The 26,187-nt window shown below is 41.4% G+C and overlaps 1 protein-coding gene across 1 annotated transcript in view; it reads left to right on the top strand.

The window, feature by feature from the left end:
- The window catches only part of TRABD2A (TraB domain containing 2A), a 231,706-nt gene that overhangs the window by 183,975 nt on the left and 21,544 nt on the right, over positions 1-26,187 (top strand). The window contains exons 5-6 of the mRNA XM_077281020.1: positions 9,722-9,812; positions 13,225-13,461. Of these exons, the coding sequence (XP_077137135.1) occupies positions 9,722-9,812; positions 13,225-13,461 (328 nt within the window). The remainder of the gene's footprint in view (positions 1-9,721; positions 9,813-13,224; positions 13,462-26,187) is intronic.

Below are 26,187 nucleotides of genomic sequence, written 5' to 3'. Positions count from 1 at the left end.
TCCTTTAATCCGTCCTATTAAGGGGGTTGTCCGGGACATTAACACTGATGGCCTATCCTTAGGATAGATCACTAATGTCTTATTTGAATAGGTGGCGGACGTGCGATACAGGGCAGCAATCACTGTACAGTTGACGGAGTAGTTCCAGCTGCCAACACCAGGAACTACTGATCGGTGGCATGCCGTGTGTCACATATCCACCGATCAAGCATTGATCACCTATCCTAAGGATAAGCTATCAGTGTTCAAGTCCCAAACAACCGCTTTGGTTCTTGCATTGCTTCCTAGATATTAGCTTGTAATGTTCACACACCTAAACACACATGAGAGTTTGACTAAAGTGAGCCTAATATCAGGGAATTTGTATCAGGTTACACTCACCTTCAGGTAAACCATCTGGAAAGGATAATCCTATTACCTCGTTGTATACTCACACAAAGCCTGCTGGCTAACAATGCCATCATGCATAAAGGTTTTTATTGCAGTCAGAAAGATCTGAATGTCACGTAGCGCTTTACTTGTTTTCTGATTGATAATATTTCATACACATTATATTTTACATTGATAGGTTTTACTTATGCCATACATGCTTACTATAGATGGATAGATAGATAGATAGATAGATAGATAGATAGATAGATAGATAGATAGATAGATAGATAGATAGATAGATGGATAGATCGATAAGCAGACCATGTACGATAGCCAGAACTAAGAGTGTTTCTTTCCCGTCACTGAGAATGACACCACCTTTGACTCTCCATATAGCATCCTAGCCGCTTTTCAGCAGCTGCTCAGTCATTCAAGTGACAGGTGGACAAGAATAAAAAAACAAACTTTATGTGTTTTAAAGGTAATGTTCCAATACCTTTCTCAACTGAAACTACATATGTGGTACCTCTTGTAAAATGTACATTTTATTATCACATATTAGATAATGGGAACAATATGTAAAAAAAATGTACACCCTATGGTTTAAAAGAACAATGCGAAACAGAAGCATTCCTAATTTTTATGACGAGGCAATCTTAACTAAGTTATCCCAAGAAATCAACAAATCAACCTTTCCTATAAAGCAGTCTAATTGATGGTCAGCTGATTGAGGGTAGTCCACTACGTGTGGTTATTGTCATGGAGACGCCTCCTCCTCATGGTCGTACATTTCGATAGGCTTACATAGAAGCCATTCAAATACATTTTGAAAACTGCATTAAGTGCTCCACATCATCCCACCCTCAGGACCCACATCTAGTAGATTGTGAGGCGGTTCCAGATTGTGACTTTTCACTTTGACTCACAGATAGGGATCCTGAATGTGGGGCACCATTCAATGAAATTCTTATGTCCTAACAAGACATATATACAAGGATTGATTCTACAGTTACTTCTAAAGAGAGTATTTAACTACTTTCTGACATTTTTGTTTTAATAATATGTCCCTGTGCCCTGGGCCTATCTGACCAGGGACGTATTATTACTGCATGGAGATCGCCCGTGCACACTGTCTGATTCTGACAGCTGACACCCGGCACTAAGTGCTAGGAGTGGTCAGACGGGGCTCCCAGCACTTTAACCCCCTAAATTCTGCAATCGAAAGTGATCGCAGGATTCCGGAAGCCAGCAGAGAGATGACAGCCCTTATGCCTTTGGATCAGAGACCCCGTGGCGGTTGCCATGGTAACCTGATGTCATCATGACGACATCCGAGTCACCAGAGCTAGGAAACTTGCTGATCATGCACAGTGCATGATCAGTAAGTTTCTGTCAGTGCAGAGCTGACAGTTTATACAGCGTGGGGATGTTGCTGCATCCCATGCTGTACAAGCGATCAGCCTGCAAAAAATTATAGTCCCATATTGGGACAAAGTAAAAAAGTTTTTAAATAAAGTTTTAAAAAAATTGTTTAAATAATTGTAAAAATATTAAAAAAATCTCAAAAAAAAAAAAAAAAAATCAAGATATTGTATCTATAAATAAATATTTGAATGAAAAAAAAAATCTAAACAATAAAAGTACTCATATTTAGTATTGCCGCATCCGCAATGACCCGACCTATAAAATTCTCCCACTAGTTAACCTCTTTAGTAAATACCATAAAAAAACTAAAAAAGTTATAGCTCTCAGAATAAAGCGATGAAAAAATAATTATTTTTTCTATAAAATAGTTTTTACTGTTTAAAAGCGCCAAAACATAGAAAAAAGCATAGAAAAAATGAGGTATAGCTCTCAAAATGTTGTGATGCAAAAACTATATTTTGCAAGAAAAATATACAGCAGCCAAACATAAAAACCAGATATAAATCTGGTATCGCTGTAATCGCACCGACCCGAAGAATAAAGTCGCCTAATCACTTATACTACATGAGGAACGGTGTAAAATATAAATAAAACCAATTCTTCACATGCTGTTGATTTTTTAATTCTGCCATCCAAAGATCGCAGTAAGGCCCATTTATCCTGCGCTCTGCATTGAGCGTTGCATCAGGGTTTCCATGTAAATCTCTGAAATACGTGATTCAGACAGAACCTGTGGTGGAAGATTCCCTATAATAAGGCAGATGGAGGCACTGTGAACGCCGTGATCCAGTGGTGTCTCTCGTTTTAGGATTCTATAAAAGTGCTCTCAGCCATAGTTTTCTGCACTTCTGAAAAGAAGGACACTGCTGAACAGAGGCCAGACGGAGTCCATAGTAACACTGGTGCCTCATTATACTGAATGGATCCATCGGCGGTTTCATCTGAATCATGTCATTCGGAGATTTAGATGGAAAGTAAGTGGTCAGTGTAGAGCGCCCGATAAATGTAATATCGAACGTTATGAAAAATGTTCCCAATAAAAGCTTCAACTCAATCCACAAAAAAAGCAAGTCCTTACTCAGGTCCATCATCTGTTAACGGAAATATAGGGGGCTTATAATAATAATAATAACACTGGTCAACAGCATTTTTGGTGCCAAAGATATTTCATCGAATTTAGGGTATTTTTGGGGTGCTGATTCTGAATATGTCATCAGTTTTGCCAGATTGGCTCAAGTTTTTGAGATTTTTGGTATCTTATTTATAGCACTTGTTGGTAAATGCGACGCATCATCTCATTAATTTCTTTGGATTAGTACTTGAACTGAGCAGTTCTCAATATAGTTTTGTGTTAATTAGTGTTCTAAAAGTTTGTTCATAGCTTGATTTTTGCACTAACTTTATGTTGTTGTCTGTTTTCCAGTGAAAAGCATGAACTCATCAAGAAGAAGTTGTCTTAACGATCCAGACTCATTCTGTTACATTTGTGGTGAATACACACTGCCAAAACATAGAAGAAACATAACAGACTTCGTAAAAAAAGTGTATTTTGCCTATTTTGGGGTTATGCTTGGGGACCAAGACAAGTTTTGGGCACCACACATAGTGTGCAAAGCATGTATCGAATTATTACGAAAATGGAGCAAAGGACAAAGAAAAAGCTTCAAATTTGGTGTTCCAATGGTGTGGAGAGAGCCAAAAAATCATCATGATGACTGTTATTTATGGTAAACACAGGTACAGGCACATCTTCACAATGAGGGACAGGCCTTCTTGCAGATTCCATGTTACTCCCATTTTCGTTTCTTATGCTTATTGAATCCTTGCACTTGCACTGCACAGAAATAACAGTCATCATGATGATTTTTTGGCTCTCTCCACACCATTGGAACACCAAATTTGAAGCTTTTTCTTTGTCCTTTGCTCCATTTTCGTAATAATTCGATACATGCTTTGCACACTATGTGTGGTGCCCAAAACTTGTCTTGGTCCCCAAGCATAACCCCAAAATAGGCAAAATACACTTTTTTTACGAAGTCTGTTATGTTTCTTCTATGTTTTGGCAGTGTGTATTCACCACAAATGTAACAGAATGAGTCTGGATCGTTAAGACAACTTCTTCTTGATGAGTTCATGCTTTTCACTGGAAAACAGACAACAACATAAAGTTAGTGCAAAAATCAAGCTATGAACAAACTTTTAGAACACTAATTAACACAAAACTATATTGAGAACTGCTCAGTTCAAGTACTAATCCAAAGAAATTAATGAGATGATGCGTCGCATTTACCAACAAGTGCTATAAATAAGATACCAAAAATGTCAAAAACTTGAGCCAATCTGGCAAAACTGATAGCATATTCAGAATCAGCACCCCAAAAATACCCCAAATTCATTAAAATATTTTGGACACCAGAAAAAAAATTTTTTTTTGTTGACCTGTGTAATTTTTATTTATATAGCGGCAATATATTCCGCAGCACTTTACATTATAGAGGGGACTTGTACAGACAATAGACATTACAGCATAACAATAAACACAGATGAAAACAGATTCCAAGAGGAATGAGGGCCCTGCTTGCAAGCTTATGGGTCGCCCCATGGGGCCATGGGGTACTCGGTACCAGGTCCTTTGGTTCACAGAGGGATGTCACCATGGCTGACCCGGTACATGGCCCTGGGACGTCCGTGTAAAAGGGAAAGGTCTTTAAAGGGATAGAGTTTATGTTCATGACGCCACCTGTGGTATTCGGTCAGAGTGACCAATGCTCCTTTAAGGGGTCCGCTGGGGTGATGTTATGGCAGCTAGATGGTATATCTTCCCACAGGTGAAGTATGTCCCCAGGGCTTTCCAGTGTGTAGATGGTGGTATGGTGAGAGGCGCAGAGAAGAACGAGGACACAAGGTTGCAGTCTCTTTACCTTTACTGAAGACTTCAGCATCCACAGTCCTGGGCACCAGATCACAGGGCAGGCAGAGTCCGGACGGTTTGGAGGCAAGTCCAGAGTTCCCTTGTCCAGGTGGAAATCAGTAGCCTTCCCTTGTGCTGCAGTGTTGTAGTTCCTTACTGCCTAAGGCTTCACATAAGGTCCTCACAGATGTAATGTCTTTCTCTCTGTGCCCCATATAGGATAGGACAAGCCCGTATGACTGGTGGCTTGAGGCTGTTTATAGGGACTCTAGCATGCCCCGGCCTCCATGGGTTGCCACCGTGCCTCTGGGTGTAGGGCAGACAGGTAACTTGCAATTAGCTGTCCTGCCGGTCTCTGGAGCAAAGCATAAAGGTCCTTACTCCCTCGGTGTTCCGGCTACCGGGCTTCTGTGCCTATGAAGGAGGCAACCTGTGTAGGGCTGGTCCCCTTCTGGTATCCTCTCCTTTGCTACGACTTCCTTCAGGCTCACTGCAATACAGTTCTGCCTTCTGTGTGTCTCTTCCTAGGAGCTGCAGCTCTGAGGGCATGCACAGCTCCGAGTCCTTTCTCCTTCGTTCACTGACAGGATCCCACCCCTGTCAGGGATCAACTAACTGAACAGAGCTCAGCCTGCAACTAACTAACTTTTCCTACAGGCGACCAGTTTTACCTATGTGGGGAGTGACCTAATAAATAGGAGCAGAAGCTCCCCCTGGTGGCCTGGAGTGTGAAATGTGTTGCATGTTTGTGATACCTGGATGCAGTTATCCTTCTTTGACTCCAAAAGTAATATCACTCTCCCCAAGAGGAAAACAATACCACTGCGATGACCAGGACCCTGGGGCACTGCACTTACAAACTATGAGAAAAAAGGGAAGACACGGGAGGTGTATGGTAACAATTGCTTTCGTTGTTCGGACCAGCCATAGTGTAAGGATCGGGTGTTCATATAAAGCTGCATGAACCAGTTAACAGCCTAAATATGTAACAGTACAGACACAGAGGGCATAAAGCATGTGTGAACATGATGCGGGGAACCTGATTATGGTTTAAGTTTTCTTTTTAATGGATTCCACGTTACTGGTAACACAAAGGCTCTGGAAAAGCGAAATGGCTCCTTACCCACCAAAAAAAATTCAACAAATTCTGTGCTCTCAAATCCAAATGCCCTATCCCTTCTGAGCCCACAGTGTACCTAAACAACATATATTGTCCATGTTTGACATGTCTGTAGTGATGAGAGTCCTTCTAACTTATGGGTGCATGTCTCCAGAAGCACAGACTGGGCATAACGTACTGATGACTGCCATTCACTGGTCACTACAGCGTACTGGTCACTTCTATGGCAGTTTGCAATTTTCACTCGGTAACATTCACTGCTGCATGTTTCTGGAAAATACCCATGGAGTCAAAATAGCCACTACACCTGTAGATAAATTCCCCAAGGGGTACAGTTTCCAAAATGGAGTCACTTGAGGAGGGATTCTGCTCTTTCAGCAATTAGGCTACGTTCACATTCGCGTTCTGCGCCGCAGCGTCGGGCGCTGCAGCGTCACCGCATGCGTCATGCGCCCCTATATTTAACATGGGGGCGCATGGACATGCGTTGCACTTGCGTTTTGTGACGCACGCGTCACTGTCGTGCATGCGTCAGGGCGCAGAGGACGCAGCAAGTTGCAGTTTTTTCTGCGCCCAAAGCCATGCAAAAGTGGACGCATGCGTCACAAAACGCTGCGTTGTGCATGCGTTTACATTTGCGTTGTGCGTTGCGTCGCCGACGCTGCGGCGCACAACGCAAATGTGAACGTAGCCTTAGAGGCTTAGTTTATGGAGTCCGCAATCTGTTCTAGGAAAATCTGCTCTCCAGGAGGTAAATAGTGCTCCGTTCCTCTCGAGTCTCTCCATATGACTAAGTAGTACTGTACAGCCTGTACGGGGTATTGCCACATTCAGTATAAATTATGGGACAAATTTTGGTGCCATTTTTATCCAGTTTGTATGTGAAAATTTAAAATCTGGGGCTAAAGCAAAATTTTGGTGGTAAAAATGTAGTTTATTTTTGTTCACTGCCCAATGGTATAAAATTCTGTGACACACCCATGGTGTCAATATGATCACTGCACCCCTTGATGAATTCATTGAGAGGTGTAGTTTGTAAAATGGGGTCACATGGGGGGTTCTGCTTTTTTGGCACCTTATGGGCTCTCGCAGTGGGTCATGGCAGCTGCGAACCATAACAGTAAAATCTGGTGCTCCTTGCCTTCTCAGCTTTGCACTGTACCTAAAAAATATTTCCTGATTACATGTAGGGTATTTGCACACTCAGGAAAAATGGACCTCAGTTTGTTGTGAAAAAATTTCCTATTAGCCCTTAGAAAAGTTAAGAACTTTGGGATAAAACAACATTTTAGTGGTAAAAATGTAATTTATTCTTTCTTCACCGCTCAGTGGTATAAAATTCTGTGAGGCACATGTGGTGTTAATATGATCACTGCACCCCTAGATGAATTCACTGGGAAGTGTAGTTTGTAAAATGAGTTCACATATAGGGGGTTTCTGTTGTTCTGGCACCTCAGGGGCTCTGCCAATGTGACATGGCACCCTCAAACCATTCCAGCAAAATCTGAACTCCAATATGGCGCCTCTTCCCTTCTGAGCTTTGCACTGTGCCTCAAAAGTAGTGTTCCCCCACATATGGGGTATGGGCGTACTCAGGAGAAATTGCACTACAAATTGTATGGTGCAATTTCTCCTGTTACCCTCATGAAAATGCAATAACATTTTTGTGGGGAAAATGTGATCAATGTTATAAACCTCTGTGAAACACTTGGGGGTTCAAGGTTGTCACCATGAATCTAAATACATTCCTTGAGGGGTCTAGGTTTCCAAAATGGGGTCACTTGTTGGGGGTTTCCACTGTTTAGGCACATCAGGGGCTTCCAAATGGGACAGGACGTACACTAATGATTCCAGGATATTTTACATTTTAAAAGTCAAATGAGGCTCTTTCCCTTTCAAGTCCTGCCGTGCACCCAAACAGTAGTTTTCTCCTTCATATGGGGTATTGATGTACTTAGAAGAAATTGAACAACAAATTGTATGGTGCAATTTCTCCTGTTACCCTTATGAAAATGCAATGTTTTGTGCTAAAAACATATTTATAGGGAAAATTTGATTTTTTTAAGTTTTTACGACTGAACGTTATAAACTTCTGTGAAGCACCTGAGGGTTCAATATGCTCACCACACATCTAGATCAGTTCCCTGAGAGGTCTAGTCTCCAAAATGGTGTCACTTGTGGGGAATTTTTACTGTTTTGGCACATCAGTGGCTCTCCAAGCCCGACATGGCGTCCGCCAATTGTTCCAGTAATTTTTACATTCAAAAAGTCAAATGGTGCTCCTTCCCTTCTGAGCTCTGCCATGCGCCCAACCAGTGGTTTTCTCTTATTGGGTATTGGCATGCTCAGGATAAATTAGACAACAAATGTTGGTGTCCATTTCTTCCTGTTACCCTTATCGAAATTAAAAAATTTGGATCCGAAGTAAATTTTTTGTGAAAAAAAGTTAAATGTTAATTTTTTTTTCCACATTCCAAAAATTCCTTTAAAGCACCTGAAAGGTTAATAAACTTCTTGAATGTGGTTTTGAGCACCATGAGGGGTACAGTTTTTAGAAAGGTGTCACTTTTGGTTACCTTCTATCACAAAGACCCCTCAAAGTGATTTCAAATGTGATGTGGTTCTGAAAAAAAAGTTGTTTTTTTATTTTGTTGTAAAAATGAGAAATCGCTGGTCAACTTTTAACCATTATAACTTCCCTCTGGCAAACAAGACTTAATACTTGGTGGTAAAACCCTTGTTGGCAAGCACAGCAGTTAGACTTTTTTGTAGTTGATGATGAGCTTTGTACACATGTCAGGAGGAATTTTGGCCCACTCCTCTTTGCAGGAAGGAGCTTTTATCCGAAACATGTGTAGGGGCATGCGGGTTGACCAGGAGACTCCACTGTCACACTCTGCCGGTTAATTAGCAGGCATGATCTTTATATTATCTGTTAACCCTACTATTTAAAGGCACAGTGTACTATTAGGCAACTCTGGCCAGCACATTTTCAGCTCATTATATTGATGTGCTGAGTACACACTACTACTAGTTGCTTTATAAATGCCTCCTTAAATACCATTACGGTACTTTAATACAACAATATGCATGATAACTATTGTGATGTATGTTTTTCATTGGATCTGATGCTATTATGGTCTATGACTTTGACTTCTAATTATATTATGTAATTGGTCTTGCACTCCGCACTGCATGGCTGTTTGTTTGCCTACTTTTTATCTCGTCTGCCTTTACTTGTTCATGTGACCAATAAAGTTATTGTCTTTTGTACCTATGGACTACATGATTGTGTTTTTTTGGTTTGTCCCCATCGTTGCAGTATTGCTACAGTATGTCCTATTTGGTCCTATATGTAGTTCAGGGGTCTTATATGAATTAGTACATTACTGATAATTCTGCATTTTTTTCAATTTTTTTATACCACTAATTTTCTCCCTGACACATGAAATGTTTGTCATTGCCAGTACACAATATGGTAAAATCAATGGTGTCGTTAAAAAGTAAAACTCGTCCCACAAAATCAAGCCCTCACTCACCTCACATGGCCATATTAATGTAAAAATAGAAAAATTATGGCTCTGGAAAGAAGGGGAGCGAAACACGAAAATACAATAATGGAAAATTGCCAGGTCGTGAAGGGGGTTAATGTGTATAAGGCCATAAAGTCACACAGAGGTTTAGAGGTGGATTTTGAAGCAGATCCATCAATGTGAACATAAGGTTAGGCATAAACATTGCAAGACCTACATCATTATTAGGGAATTTCATTGTTAAATTGAAAAAAGTGCACAACGGCCTGCTACAGTTATTGCTTCACCTTAGTGTAGGACAATAAAGAGAATCCTTTTTATGTAGTAATCATTCACACTATTGTTTTACTCTATGTGCAGGTCATTTCATGGGAAATAATACTGTCATTGATATTTTAAAACGGTACGGCTATGATGTGTACCACACCCCTGCCGGAAAGTCGATCATGAGGTAAGGCAATGGTATTGTGCTTGTACTTTATGTAAAGTGAACACCAATGTGTGCAGATATCAGTAATTGGAATCCACACGACCAATTCTCTACATCCGAGAAAAACAGTCCGATTCATTCTGATCAGACTTTGATCTGAGTGTGTTCAGAATTTCATCAAAGTGGCATCAGTTTTTCTCACATGTGGAGAGAAAAAAAATGTCTCCATTCTGTCAGTCCATGAAAAATGTTTTCATGGACCCATAGACATTGCCGATTTTGATCCTATACTCTGATTTTTTCCAACGGACCACTGGGTAAGAGGAAATATTGGGCATGTGTACAGCCCCATAGAATATTGTAGGTATGAAAACCACGGATAGCACTCAGACGAGAAAATCAGTTGTGTGCACAAGGCCTTATTGAAATGTGCTCCTGTCTTTCCTAAGTGAGGGTTCCTATTTGCCTTTGGAAGCAGTCTGTGTAAAGTTGACTATACACTTTAGATCGCCGTTAGCCAAATGCTTATTCCCATCTTGCTTGTTCCTATCCATTTAGAACTTAAAGAGGACTTGTTACCAGGTCAAAAGTGGGCAGATTTTGCTCATATTTTATTTTTGCTGCTCCCCTGAGTGTTCTATCTTTTTTTTTTCAAAATCTGATATACTGTTGGAGAGTTATGGACCTTTTTATTTAGTGCTAATTAATATGTTCATTACAAAGTGGGCGGTGCTCACAGAATGATTATGCAGAGCAGCCTAAAACCACACCCTCAGAGAGTCCCATGAGCCACACCTACTTGTAAAAGACCATAAAACGTAGCATGTAATAAAAAGACCCATATCTCACAAACCGTATGGTGGGTTTAAAAAAAATATATAAATCCTGAATACTCAGGGCATCAGCGGGAATAAAATAAAAGCAAAAATGGCCCTTTTGACCTGGCAGGTTCACTTTAAGGATGTTGAAATCTAACATGTTTGACCCCACATTCCCAAAAAAAGAACCTAAGGACGTTGAACTCCAATGTGCCTGAGCCCTTTTTTTCCCCAAAACACAAGAATGCTGTAATCCAATGTGTATGGCTCCTCTTTTCCCCAATATCTGCTCTCGGGGGAAAGTCAGTACACCAGTATACGCAGTAAAGGAAGCTATCATCACAAAATGATTGTTAAAAGTGTTTGCATTAAATGTCTTCTTCTATCTATTTATTTTTTTGGCAATGATTTGTTTTTCATTTCACGATCTTTGTTAAAATTAAAAAAACCTTGTCATTTGTCTGCAAAAAATTCTAGAATGACAGGAAATTAGAATTTAAAATGGCCAAGTGACAAATGTAAAAGCTGCAAGATTGCTAATTTGTTTATTTTTTTATAAAGATTGTGATAGAAAAAAAACATTGCAACAAGTGTCTAAAAATTACATGTAGCAAAAAAAATGATTTTCTGAAAACTTTTCTTTCATATAGTAGGTGTAATAACAATAATATTAGCAAATACCTCCAATTAGAAATGTAGTATAGTTTTTATGATTCACTATGTCTTTTTCCTCATGTTCAGGCATTGCAGGACCTTAGGTATCCATGGTTATGACCACTAGCGACCAGTGGTCACTATGTCAGTGACCGTAACCATGGATACCTAATGTCCTGTGAATCAGAAAAAACATACTACATTTCTATTTGCAGGTATTTGCTAATATTGTTATTACATCTGCTACATATTGTGATAGGATCTTGGAGATGGGAATACCCATTTAAGGCTATGTTCCCACAATAAGCTTTTGGTGAATTTTTGATGTAGTAGATTTTCTGCACCCATTAACCCCGTCACAACCGACGATGTATGTTTATGGCATCGGCCGTGTCCCTACCCACATATTTCCCTGCACTGGATGACTAATTTAATCAGATATCAAGAGTCTCTAACAGCCGTGGTTGGATCCGAGGTCCACCCATGCTGTTAACTAATTAAATGGTGCTGTCAATCACTGACAGTGGCATTTAACACATGCAGACAGGAAGAGTGCCCGTTACGTGATCGTGGGGCACCGATGGGTTGCCATGACAGCTGGGGGTATGCTGAAGTCCCCCGTGCTTGTCATCATGATCCCCCTGTGAATGCTGCTATGATATACATGTATAGCACAGATAATTCGATGATCGCAACTTCAAGTCTCCTAAGGGGACTATTAACTACAGTAAAAAGTAAAAAAAATACATTTTAAATATTAAAAAAAAAACACAAATGTTTAAATCACCACCCTTTTGCCCCCGTAAAAATAAAACCATTAAAAAATATACATTTTCCCATCTTCAATCTCAATAATGTTGAGAGTGTGTCTTCATAAAGATTTTATCTCAGAATTTAGAGTTTTGCTAATGACCAATTTTGGTAGAGAAAGAAGCAGATTTCTCTCATAAGAAATATTACAAAGTTGCTTATTTTCATGTGTACTACTGGCTTATAGTAAAAAAAAAGAAGGAAAAACGCGCACTCTAGCTTGGGAGGTGCTGGCTGAACGTGAAAATGTTCCACTGACCGTAATCCAGAGGATGAACAGTCGCACTCAGTGTCATATAATTTGCAAGAAAGGATTTATTTCAATCACCAGATAAAGAAAATTGCTTCCCTGCAGTAGAGAAATGCAAACTATTCCATAAGGTAACGTTTTGACCATGTCCCTGGTCTTTATCAAACCTTATAATAGAGATTCAAGGAAGGGTAGAGTAGTGTAAAGTTGATAAATACTGATGCTTTCGGAATCACCAGTGATTCCCACAGCAGTACTAGACAAGCCCACAATGGGATTTCAGTATTTATCAACTTTACACTACTCTACCCTTCCTTGAATCTCTATTATAAGGTTTGGTAAAGACCAGGGACATGGTCGAAACGTTACCTTATGGGATAGTTTGCATTTCTCTACTGCGGTGAAGCAATTTTCTTGGTCTGGTCTTGTGATTGAAATAAATCCCTTTTTTTGCAAATTATATGAGACTCTGAGTGTGACTGTTTATCCTCTGGATTACTATTGGTTTATGAAATGAAAATTAAACCGACAGTTATTCTTTAATAATTAATAGTCTGTCTTTGACATGTAGTCTAATTGTTTTACAATTTGTAGACCTGCTTTAAAGGAACCTGTTAGTTGGTTGATGCTACCCAAACCATGGGTGCTATGAATCAGAGCTGGGCTTCACCATTGCAGTCATGTGTGTCTTGGAGAGACAAGATGTGTCTGATGCAGCTTCTCACCACCCCCTCCAGGTGATTGACAGGTCTTGCCCATGTTCATACAATCATACAGCCAGGCTCTGATTCATGCTCCTGGTGGTTTGACCAACTTAAATAATAGGATCCCTTTTAAGGAAATCTATTTCACTCATAAAATCTTTCTAATGATGAAACCTGTCTTTGTTTCTTTTTGAAAGTGGCAAAACAAAAAAGTTATCACCTTCACCAGCCTCAATGTCATCAGCTACATGTGCATTTTCTTCCAAAATGAGGCATAAAATGAACCCTCGCAAAGAGAAGGAGATGACACCAAACATGCTCATGTCGGATAATGTAGACATAATGGACAAGAATGACAGGAAGTATAAAAAGAAGAAGCCAAAGAAAGACAAACATCGTCATTTTAGTGACCTCTGGGTTCGAATTCAAGACAGGTAAGAAAAATTAGATTCACTTTTTGGATATTGACCTTGTGCTGTGGACACCGACCCACAGCGGGCAAGTAGTCAATACGCACACATATTTTTCCATGTGAACACACAGTTTGCTCTGCTTGAAATAAAATGAAACATGCCATGGATGCGTTTGACTTGTTGGAATGATTTGCTCATTTAAGTCAATGAGTAGATAAAAACGCGGGAAGCCATACAGACACCTTCTGTAAGGCACATGTTTTTCATGGATCTGCTACATTATTACATCTTTTTTGTAGAGATATAAATGGATCTCAGTACAGATGACAAAAACTGATATATGGGTGTGATTTTTCCAATCTGGATCCCTATATGGATGAAAAATTATGTTTTTCATAGAGAAAAATGGACGGTCTTTCATATGCTTGTGTGAATTTCAACTTCTTTCATGTACAGTATATAACTGGAGAAGATTCTAGATTTTTCTAGTTTAACCCCTTTACCCCCAAGGGTGGTTTGCACGTTAATGACCGGGCCAATTTTTACAATTCTGACCACTGTCCCTTTATGAGGTTATAACTTTGGAACGCTTCAACGGATCTTGGCGATTCTGACACTGTTTTCTCATGACATATTGTACTTCATGATAGTGGTAAAATTTCTTCGATATAACTTGCGTTTATTTGTGAAAAAAATGGAAATTTGGCGAAAATTTTGAAAATTTCGCAATTTTCCAACTTTGAATTTTTATGCCCTTAAATCACAGAGATATGTCACACAAAATACTTAATAGGTAACATTTCCCACATGTCTACTTTACATCAGCACAATTTAGGAACCAAAATTTCTTTTGTTAGGGAGTTATAAGGGTTAAAAGTTGACCAGCAATTTCTCATTTTTACAACACCATTTTTTTTAGGGACCACATCTCATTTGAAGTCATTTTGAGGGGTCTATATGATAGAAAATACCCAAGTGTGACACCATTCTAAAAACTGCACCCCTCAAGGTGCTCAAAACCACATTCAAAAAATTTATTAACCCTTCAGGTGTTTCACAGGAATTTTTGGAATGTTTAAATAAAAATTAACATTTAAATTTTTTTTACGCAAAATTTATTTCAGCTCCAATTTGTTTTATTTTACCAAGGGTAACAGGAGAAAATGGACCCCAAAAGTTGTTGTACAATTTGTGCTGAGTACGCTGATACCCCATATGTGGGGGTAAACCACTGTTTGGGCGCACCGCAGAGCTCGGAAGGGAAGGAGCGCCATTTGACTTTTCAATGCAAAATTGACTGGAATTGAGATGGAACGCCATGTTGGGTTTGGAGAGCCCCTGATGTTCCTAAAAATTGAAACCCCCCACAAGTGACACCATTTTTAAAAGTAGACCCCCTAAGGAACTGATCTAGATGTGTGGTGAGCACTTTGACCCACCAAGTGCTTCACAGAAGTTTATAATGCAGAGCCATAAAAATAAAAAATCATATTTTTTCACAAAAATTATCTTTTTGCCCCCAATTTTTTATTTTCCCAAGGGTAAGAGAAGAAATTGGACCCCAAAAGTTGTTGTGCAATTTGTCCTGAGTACGCCGATACCCCATATGTGGGGGTAAACCACTGTTTGGGCGCATAGCAGAGCTCGGAAGGGAAGGAGCGCCATTTGACTTTTCAATGCAAAATTGACTGGAATTAAGATGGGACGCCATGTCGCGTTTGGAGAGCCCCTGATGTGCCTAAACATTAAACCCCCCACAAGTGACACCATTTTGGAAAGTAGACCCCTAAGGAACTTATCTAGATGTGTTTTGAGAGCTTTGATCCCTCAAGTGTTTCACTACAGTTTATAACGCAGAGCCGTGAAAATAAAAAATCCTTTTTTTCCACAAAAATGATTTTTTAGCCCCCAGTTTTGTAATTTCCCAAGGGTAACAGGAGAAATTGGACCCCAAATGTTGTTGTCCAATTTGTCCTGAGTACGCTGATACCCCATATGTGGGGGGGAACCACTGTTTGGGCGCATGGCAGAGCTCGGGAGGGAAGGAGCGCCATTTGGAATGCAGACTTAGATGGATTGGTTTGCAGGCGTCACGTTGCATTTGCAGAGCCCCTGATGTACCCAAACTGTAGAAACCCCCCACAAGTGACCCCATATTGGAAACTAGACCTCCCAAGGAACTTATCTAGATGTGTTGTGAGAACTTTGAACCCCCAAGTGTTTCACTACAGTTTACAACGCAGAGTCGTGAAAATAAAAAATATTTCTTTCCACAAAAATGATTTTTAGCCCCCCAAATTTATATTTTTCCAAGGGTAACAAGAGAACTTGGACCCCAAAAGTTGTTGTCCAATTTGTCCCGAGTACGCTGATGCCCCATATGTTGGGGTAAACCCCTGTTTGGGCGCACGGGAAAGCTCGGAAAGGAAGGAGCACTGTTTTACTTTTTCAATGCAGAATTGGCTGGAATTGAGATCGGACGCCATGTCACGTTTGGAGAGTCCCTGATGTGCCTAAACAGTGGAAACTCCCCAGTTCTAACTGAAACCCTAATCCAAACACACCCCTAACCCTAATCCCAACGGTAACCCTAACCACACCCCTAACCCTGACACACCCCTAACTCTAATCCTAACCCTAATCCCAACCATAAATGTAATCCAAATCCTAACCCTAACTTTAGCCCCAACCCTAACCCTAACTTTAGCCCCAACCCTAACCCTAACTTTAGCTCCAACCCTAGCCCCAAACCTAGCCCTAACCCTAGCCCTAACCCTAACCCTAGCCCTAACCCTAGCCCTAACCCTAACCCTAACCCTAGCCCTAACCCTAGCCCTGACCCAGCCCTAACCCTAACCCTAGCCCTAACCCTAACCCTAGCCCTAACCCTAATGGGAAAATAGAAATAAATACATTTTTTTAATTTTATTATTTTTCCCTAACTAAGGGGGTGATGAAGGGGGGTTTGATTTACTTTTATAGCATTTTTTATGGCAGATTTTTATGATTGGCAGCCGTCACACACTAAAAGACGCTTTTTATAGCAATAAAGTTTTTGCGTCTCCACATTTTGAGACCTATAATTTTTCCATATTTTGGTCCACAGAGTCATGTGAGGTCTTGTTTTTTGCAGGACGAGTTTACGTTTTTATTGGTAACATTTTCGGACATGTGACAGTTTTTGATCGCTTTTTATTCGGATTTTTGTGAGGCAGAATGACAAAAAACCAGCTATTCATGAATTTCTTTTGGGGGAGGCATTTATACCGTTCCACATTTGGTAAAATTGATAAAGCAGTTTTATTCTTTGGGTCAGTACGATTACAGCGATACCTCAATTTATATCATTTTTTTATGCTTTGGCGCTTTTATACGATAAAAACTATTTTATAGAATAAATAATTATTTTGGCATTGCTTTATTCTGAGGACTATAACTTTTTTATTTTTTCTTTTATGATGCTGTATGACAGCTCATTTTTTGCGGGACAAGATGACGTTTTCAGCGTTACCATGGTTATTTATATCTGTCTTTTTGATCTCGTATTATTCCACTTTTTGTTTGGTGGTATGATAATAAAGCGTTGCTTTTTGCCTCTTTTTTTTTTTTTTTCCTACGGTGTTCACTGAAGGGGTTAACTAGTGATATAGTTTTATAGATGGGGTCGTTACGGACGCGGCGATACTAAATATGTGTACTTTTATTGTTTTTTTATTATTTAGAGATTATTTAGATAAAGAAATGTATTTATGGGAATAATATATATAGATTTTTTTCTTTATTTAGGAATTTTTTTTTTTTTTTTTACACATGTGGAAATTTTTTTTTTTACTTTGTCCCAAGGGGCGACATCACAGATCGCTGATCTGACAGTTTGCACAGCACTCTGTCAGATCACCGATCTGACTTACAGCACTGCAGGCTTACCAAGCGCCTGCTCTGAGCAGGCACTTGGTAAGCCACCTCCCTCCCTGCAGGACCCGGATGCCGTGGCCATCTAGGATCCGGGCACCTGCAGCGAGGAGGAGGTAAGAGACCCTCGCAGCAACGCGATCACATCGCGTTGCTCCGGGGGTCTCAGGGAAGCACGCAGGGAGCCCCCTCCCTGCGCGATGCTTCCCTGAACTGCCGGCACACCGCGATCATGTTTGATCACGGTGTGCCGGGGGTTAATGTGCCGGGGGCGGTCCGTGACCACTCCTGGCACATAGTGCCGGATGTCAGCTGCGATAGTCAGCTGACACCCGGCCGCGATCGGCCACGCTCCCCCCGTGAGCGCCGCCGATCGCGCTGGACGTACTATCCCGTCGGTGGTCATACGGGCCCACCCCACCTCGATGGGATAGTACGTCCAATGTCAGAAAGGGGTTAAGTTGGAAAACAAAAGCTAACGGAAAATGTCCTGCTTAACCTTGTCCAATATAAACTATTTTAAAAAGTTAAAGCACCACTCCAGCGTTTAGTTTTTCTTTCAGCGTTGGAGTGGCGATTTATATGTAAGCCCCAAGCCCCCGGTCATATACTCACCGTCCGGTGTCTTCACCGTGTTTTGCTCCACTCTGGTCCCGCGACATCATCTTGTGAACTAATCTTCTGACTGGCTGTAAGTCCGGAGCTACGTCACACACTCTCAGTACAAGTCTATGAACCAGAAGGAGCCCTAACATAGACTTGTATTGAAAAGTAACCTCCGATCCATGAAACACTGGAGCTGCTGGTAGGTAACTTTTCGCAAGAGACCAACGGGAACGATGCTGGAAAACCATAACCATGAAGGCGGTGGCAGGTGAGTATCAGACAGGCAGCAGGGAAATTAAATAAAAACAAAACCCGCTGGAGTGGTGCAAGTGCAAGTCTCACCGGTGAGTGGACTTGCACTACATTGCACAATATTGTCTGCAGTATTTTATGTGAGCAAATGGCAGTGCTCCTGATACAAGGCCTTATACAGACGTCTGTGTTTCCAGTACATGTTGTGTCGTTTTTTTTCACATACACCATATATGCCCATTATAATTTATGCTGCTATTTATCTATTCATATCTCCATGTTTTTTCTCAGACCATGTGTTTGTTTAAAACTCTCAGACACATGTCCATTTTCTTCCTGCAGCACATGAAAAAGAGCCAATACAAGTCTATGAGTCTATGAAACACACGTACAGCACACGGATGGCGTCAATGTACCATATGTGTGCGGTCTGTATTTAACATCGCTAAATATAAGAGAAGTTTTGAAATTTATTTATTTTTTAATCTATCCATTAAAAACTCTGTTGACACAGTGATGGTAAAAACAAACACACGGATGACACACTGATGACACCAACACCTTTTTTTCACATACGTGTTGAAAAACCAATGTCTTAATGAGGTCTAAGTAACATTCCTTCACTTGACCATGAAATTGTCCGTAACAAAATAAGCTACATACAGCTAATGTTATGGCATGGAACCAGTCATACAGACTATGTGTAACTCCCCAGGTAACCGGTTGTTACAGTGATATTGCCTTCCTTTTGGGGAGGGTGATGTCACGCTTGGAAGCAAGGGAGATTCTTTCTATCAGGTAAGGCACTCACATTCAACACATCTGAATCTAGGACAGGAGGCGGAGCTCAGGACCCGGATTCAGGGGAGCTTCCTTAGACTTTATGTATCCTGGTCTGGAGAAGGAGTCAGCCAGTTGTAGAGAGTAGCAGAGGAGTGAGGAGAGGGGAAGGACATCTGGAAGAGACGGAGGGGCTGCACAGCCGCATAGGAGCTGTGGCCCCTGGAAAGAGTGAGAACTTGAAGGAGTTGAATAGTGGAGGAGTTTAGAGGGAAGAAGCACAGAGGAGGAATAGGCTCAGGAGGGGAACAGCGGAAGGACACCCTAGGAGCCAGAGCGCAGAAATCTGGTACCAGGAGACTGAGGTCATGTTGTTCTCCAGGATGCGTGACAGTACCGGAGTGCATAGGACTGTATGTCAATTGCTCACATTAAGTCTGAGGTGAAGCAATAACCTGAGAGCCCGGGTCATGATAGAGACCCTATAAACAGGCTCACACTGCCTATCATACAGACATCTGTCTTAGGATAGGAGAGAGGGGACTTTGCAACTAAGCTTTAAGCAGCAGGGACGTCGCCAACTAAAGTAGTGCAAGTAGGAAAGGCTTACGGACCTCACCTGGGAGAGGGATCCCCTGTTGCCTCCAAGCCGGTCGGACCACAGCTACCCGGCACTTGATACCCTGGACTAGGGACTGCTATCATCAGTAAACCAGGTAAATACTGCAAACCTGTGTCCTCGTTCTTTGCCATACCATCCACCACACCATCGGTGCCCTACACCTGGGAAGCCCTGGGGACCCCGCTTCACCTGCGGGAAAGGTCACCATCTTGCTGCATACCATCACCCCAGAGGACCCCTTTAACCCCTTCCCGACCTGTGGCACAGTGTATGCTTCATGAAACTCGGTGCCAATCCGACCTGTGACGCATATGCTGTTTGATGAATGATCGCGCTCCTGCAGGTCGGGTGAAAGGGGTAACTGTAATTTCACCCGACCTGCAGGGACAGGGGGAGTGGTACTTCAGCCCAGGGTGGTGGCTTCGTCTCCCCTGTGGCTACGATCGCTGTGATTGGCTGTTGAAAGTGACATTTCACTTTCAATCAGAGCAATCGTAATATTTTACCAATGAAAATTGGTGAAATATTACAATTCAGCCATAGCCGATGCTGCAATATCATCGGCCATGGCTGAAGACCGCGATCTGCCCCCGCCACCGATCCACTGCCCCGTCCTCTGTCCTGTCTTCTGCTTTCCTCCGCTCCCCTCCATCCTCCTGTCCGCTCCCCCCACAGTCCGATCTCACCCCCCATGGTCCAATCCTGCCCCCACATACTTACCGAGCTCCGGTGTCCCTCCCGGTGTCCGTCTTCTCCATGGGCGCCGCCATCTTCCAAAACGGCAGGCGCATGCACAGTCCACCCGCCGAATCTGCCGGCCGGCAGATTCATTCCAGGTACATTTTGATCGCTGTGATAGGTTCTATCACAGTGATCAAAATAAAAAAAAATCAACACCCCCTTTATCACCCTCATAGGTAGGGAACATAATAAAATAAAGAAAATATATTTACTTTTATTTTTCCGCTAGGGTTACGGTTAGAACTAGGGTTAGGGTTAGAACTAGGGTTAGGCTTAGAACTAGGGTTAGCGTTTCAATTACAGTTAGGGTTAGAATTAGGGTTAGGGTTAGAATGAGGGTTAGGGTTAGAACTAGGGTTAGGATTAGAATTAGGGTTAGGGTTAGAATTAGGCTATGTGCACACGTTGTGGATTTTGCTGCGGATCCACAGCGGACCTGCTGCTGCGGGTCTTCAGCAGTTTTCCATGAGTTTACAGTACCATGTAAACCTATGGAAAACAGAAACCACTGTGCCTATGCTGCGGAAAAAAACACGCAGAAACGCTGCGGTTTACATTCCTCAGCATGTCAATTCTTTGTGCTCTATAGGAATCCGCAGGTGACATCCGCACAAAAAACACTGGAAATCCACGGTAAATCCGCAGGTAAGACACAGTGCGTTTTACCTGCGGATTTTTCAAAAACTGTGCGGAAAAATCCTCACACAAATCCACAATGTGGGCACATGGAATTAGAGTTAGGGTTGGAATTAGGGTTAGGGTTGGAAATGGGTTAAGATTAGGGTTAGGGGTGTGTTGAGGTTAGGGTTAGACTTGGGGTTAGGGTTATGGTTAGGGTTGGGATTAGGGTTAGGGGTGTGTTGGGGTTAGGGTTGTGGTTAGGGTTGGGATTAGGGTTAGGGGTGTGTTGGGGTTAGGGTTGCTGTTAGTGGTGTTTTGGGGTTAGGTTTGTGATTAGAGTTATGGCTAGAGTTGGGATTAGGGTAGGGGTGTGTTGGAGTTAGTGTTGGAGTTAGAATTGAGGGGTTTCCACTGTTTAGGCACATAAGGGGTCTCCAAACGCGACATGGCGCCACCATTGATTCCAGCCAATCTTGCGTTCAAAAAGTCAAATGGTGCTCCCTCCCTTCCAAGCCCCGACGTGCGCCAAAACAGTGGTTTACCCAAACATATGGGGCATAAGCGTACTCAGGAAAAATTGCACAACAACTTTGGGGGTCTAATTTCTCCTGTTACCCTTGGGAAAATAACAAAATGTGGGCTAAAAACTTATTTTTGTGGGAAAAAAATATTTTTTATTTTCACGGCTCTGCGTTATAAATTTCTGTGAAGCACTTGGGGGTTCAAAGTGCTCACCACACATCTAGATAAGTTCCTTGGGGGTCTAGTTTCCAAAATGGGGTCACTTGTGGGCGGTTTCTACTGTTTAGGCACATCAGGGGCTCTGCAAACGCAATGTGACGCCCACAGACCATTCCATCAAAGTCTGCATTTCAAAACATCACTACTTCACTTCCGAGCCCTGACGTGTGCCCAAACAATGGTTTACCCCCACATATGGAGTATTACTGTACTCAGGACAAACTAGAGAACAACTTTTGGGGTTCAATTTCTCCTATTACCCTTGTGAAAATAAAAAATTGCGGGCTAAAAAATAATTTTTGAGGAAAGAAAAATGATTTTTTATTTGCACGGCTCTGCATTATAAACTTCTGTGAACCACTTGGTTCACATCTAGATTAGTTCCTTGGGAGGTCTAGTTTCCAAAGTGGGGTCACTTGTGGGGGAGCTCCAATTTTTAGGCACACAGGGGCTCTCCAAACGCGACATGGTGTCCGCTAACGATTGGTTTACCCTCACATATGAGGTATCGGTGTACTCAGGAGAAATTGCCCAACAAATGTTAGGATCCATTTTATCCTGTTGCCCATGTGAAAATGAAAAAATTTCATTTCTACGGATCAATTTGTGAAGCACCTGGGGGTTCAAAGTGCTCACTATGCATCTAGATAAGTTCTTTGGGGGGTCTAGTTTCTAAAATGGGGTCACTTGTGGGGGAGCTCCAATCTTTAGGCACACGGGGGCTCTCCAAATGGTGTCCGCTAAAGATTGGAGCCAATTTTTCATTCAAAAAGTCAAATGGCACTCCTTCCCTTCCGAGCCTTGTCGTGGGCCCAAATAGTGGTTCCCCCCCACATATAGGGTAGTGGCGTACTCAGGACAAATTGTACAATAACTTTCGGGGTCCAGTTTCTCCTTTTACCCTTGGGAAAATCAAAAAATTGTTGCTAAAAATTATTTTTGTGACTAAAAAGTGAAATGTTCATTTTTTCCTTCCATGTTGCTTCTGCTGCTGTGAAGCACCTGAAGAGTTAATAAACTTCTTGAATGTGGTTTTGAGTACCTTGAGGGGCGCAGTTTTTAGAATGGTGTCACTTTTGGGTATTTTCAGCCATATAGAACCCTCAAACTAACTTCAAATGTGAGGTGGTCCCTAAAAAAATGGTTTTGTAAATTTTGTTGTAAAAATGAGAAATCGCTGGTCAAATTTTAACCTTTATAACTTCCTAGCAACAAAAAATTTTGTTTCCAAAATTGTGCTGATGTAAAGTAGACATGTGGTAAATGTTATTTGTTAATTATTTTGTGTCACATAACTCTCTGGTTTAACGGAATAAAAATTCAAAATTTGAAAATTGCGAAATTTTCTAACTTTTTGCCAAATTTCTGATTTTTTCACAAATAAACGCAAAAATTATCAACCTAAATATACAACTAACATGAAGCCCAATATGTCACGAAAAAACAGTCTCAGAATCGCTAGGATCCGTTGAAGCATTCCTGAGTTATTACCTCATAAAGTGACACTGGTCAGAATTGCCAAAAATGGCCAGGTCATTAAGGTCAAAATAGGCTGGGTCATGAAGGGGTTAAGCAGCATCGGTCCCCACTGACCGAACACCACCAGTGGCATCACGAACAATAGACTTTATTCACAATACCCCTTAAAAGACCTTTCCCCTTTAATTGGGCGCCCAAGACCACGGATCGGGTCGCTGCCATCGTGACATCCCCTTTAAGACTGGACCCGGTACAGAGTTCCCCATGGACCTGGCAGGCATTCCATATAATCTTACCAATAAGCAGGAACACAACATGTTCACATTTACTTTTCTTCCCTTTATGGTCTTTGTTGTTATCATTACACACAGCACATTGACCTTGATTCATCAAAGCAATGAAGTCCTCCTAATTTATCAGAACCTGGGCCTCTTTAAGGATCCTCTAGTAATCTGATGAGCCAGTCAAACCTACTCTACAAGCGTATGATTGCATGCTCTACATTGTCAATCAAGAGGCTAGAAATAAACTAGATCATATAATGCCAATTTATAAGTGATCCACTTTTCCATTAAGAAAGTTCACATAAAAACATCTATACAGACCTAAATGCACAGAAACAAGAAAAACACTATTTCTATTTTAAAAAATTGAACATGAAATCTTTCTAGCCTCTTGAATAATAACTTTAAAGGGAATCTGTCACCAGGTTTTTACTATGTAATATGAGACAGCATAATGTGGATGCAGAAAATCTTGATTCCAGCTGTCATGACTAGCTCGCCCTGTTCCTTGCATTACTTCTGATGGTGAAGATGCTGGGGCCTTAGCTCCTTAATCTACCTTCAGTCTGTACCTTTCCCCTACCCAGGGAAGAGGGGAGTAGTAGAGTACCTTAATAGACCAACTAGACTAACAAGGTAATATGAACAGGGATAATGAAAAATACCAATCATAAAAATATACTCACACAAACAGCAGAGGAATGCATCAGGGAGTGGAGGATGGTGTTAATCCAAAAATAAGATAAGAAGGGGAATTATCACACACCCCAAACCAAGCAACTGTCACAGATAAATCCACCAAAGCCTTCTCAAATAACAACCACCAACAACCTCCAGCCCAATTTATGTAGGAGATGGGAGTGACTAACAGTGCTCAGCTGTTAGTGACAGCTGCTAATCAGTGGTGGGATCGTGGTTACACAGAGCAGTTGACTAGGAGGCATGAGTCAACTAGTCCGGTAGTGATAATCTCCTGGTCATAAATCACTGATATTAATGAAACAACAATGCAAAGCCTAGTAAGTGACATTTCGCTGTAATCACGGTTTCTGCCTCTGCATAATTCTGCTATCAGATGACATAGCAAAAACCTGCTGACATATTCCCTCTAAGGGGTATTCCTCATTCAGACCTAGGATATGCCATTAATGGGATCTTAAAAACAGGGCCCCGAATTTTACTGCTGTCAGTCAAGAGGTGGTTGGAATTACCATTCATCTATATATATAATTGTCTAAGGGTTTTTCCGTCTGTCTGTCTGTCTGTCTGTCTGTCTTTCTGTCTGTCTGTCTGTCTGTCTGTCTGTCCTGGAAATCCCGCGTCTCTGATTGGTCGAGGCCGCCAGGCCTCGACCAATCAGCGATGGGCACAGCATAGCGACGATGATGTCATAAAGGTTGCCTCGACCAATTAGCGACGGGCACAGTCTGCCGCGAATTCGCCTCGACCAATCAGCGACGGGCACAGTATCGATGTAGATGTCATAATGGTTGCCATGGCGACGATGATGTCATAAAGGTTGCCTCGACCAATCAGCGATGGGCACAGTCTGCCGCGAATTCTGGAATTATCATTGTCCATATACTACGGGGACATGCATATTCTAGAATACCCGATGCGTTAGAATCAGGCCACAATCTATTTGTATATAAATTCCTACTACCCCTCCACCGCCAGCAGTGGACAACAGGACCTTGTTCTCGAAATATTGTAGATGCAGGTCCCATTGGTGGAACCTGCATTTACTATACAGATAAAGTGTATCCTGGGGATATGCCATAAATGTGTGACATGGGAGATATATGAATATACAAATCAGGAAGGACAACAACCATATGTTTAACAAAGCATGTATAGGAGGCTCTCCTGCTCAGCATCCCTGGTATGCCACACACTGTGTCAGAGGGATGATTGTCACCTGGAACACACAGGTACAGTACCATTTGCCTGAAAGCACTTTATATCTTCTTGGATTTCATCTGCTTTCCCATTTGACTTTGATCTATTATCCACTGTATATTAGGCTGAATTGCATTTTGTTATCTTAGTGGACTGCAGATTTATTGTACTTTGTGATCACATTATTTGACGGTGCATTTACACCTGCCAATCCAGGCCATTAAATGACCACAGATTGGATACTGGCTGGGTGATTGACTGTCACTTTCTGGCCTGTATAAAGAAGCTGGACAGAATTCTATGAACACGGAATACTCATCAATAAGACCGTTCTGTGTGCATAGAATACCATGTACCCTGCAGCGCAGCTCATGTTTAATCAAACTACTTAACTCGTTTTTCAGGTGATCTGGTCTATTTCAACTCACCAATTTTCAGGAAATAATGTTCCTACGCACACTCTTTCCTTATTGACCTGTCTATATGGGCCTGTTGGGAAAAATGTTGAGACTATTTTTTATGCAAATATCACTTATAAATGAATAGAGTTGAATTCGGTAATTCATTAATCTTTTTTTTAATCATAACACGATAAAATGGTAGTTAAAAACAGGGCCACATTAGATGATGGAACGACATCCAAAGAGACCAGGGGATGAACATAAATTTTTCATACACAAATCATGTCCAAATTTGAGAATTATGGTGAAAAAAAAGCATGAACATATATAAAGAGAGGAGTAGGTAATAGTTCATACATAAATAATTCTATATTATATGATAAGTAAAAAAAGAGGTAAAATGGACGAG

Source organism: Ranitomeya variabilis, chromosome 1, assembly GCF_051348905.1.
Source record: "Ranitomeya variabilis isolate aRanVar5 chromosome 1, aRanVar5.hap1, whole genome shotgun sequence".
In the NCBI taxonomy this organism is placed as follows: domain Eukaryota; kingdom Metazoa; phylum Chordata; class Amphibia; order Anura; family Dendrobatidae; genus Ranitomeya; species Ranitomeya variabilis.
Note: the sequence above shows the minus strand (reverse complement) of the source record. Positions and strands in the feature narration are given on the sequence as shown.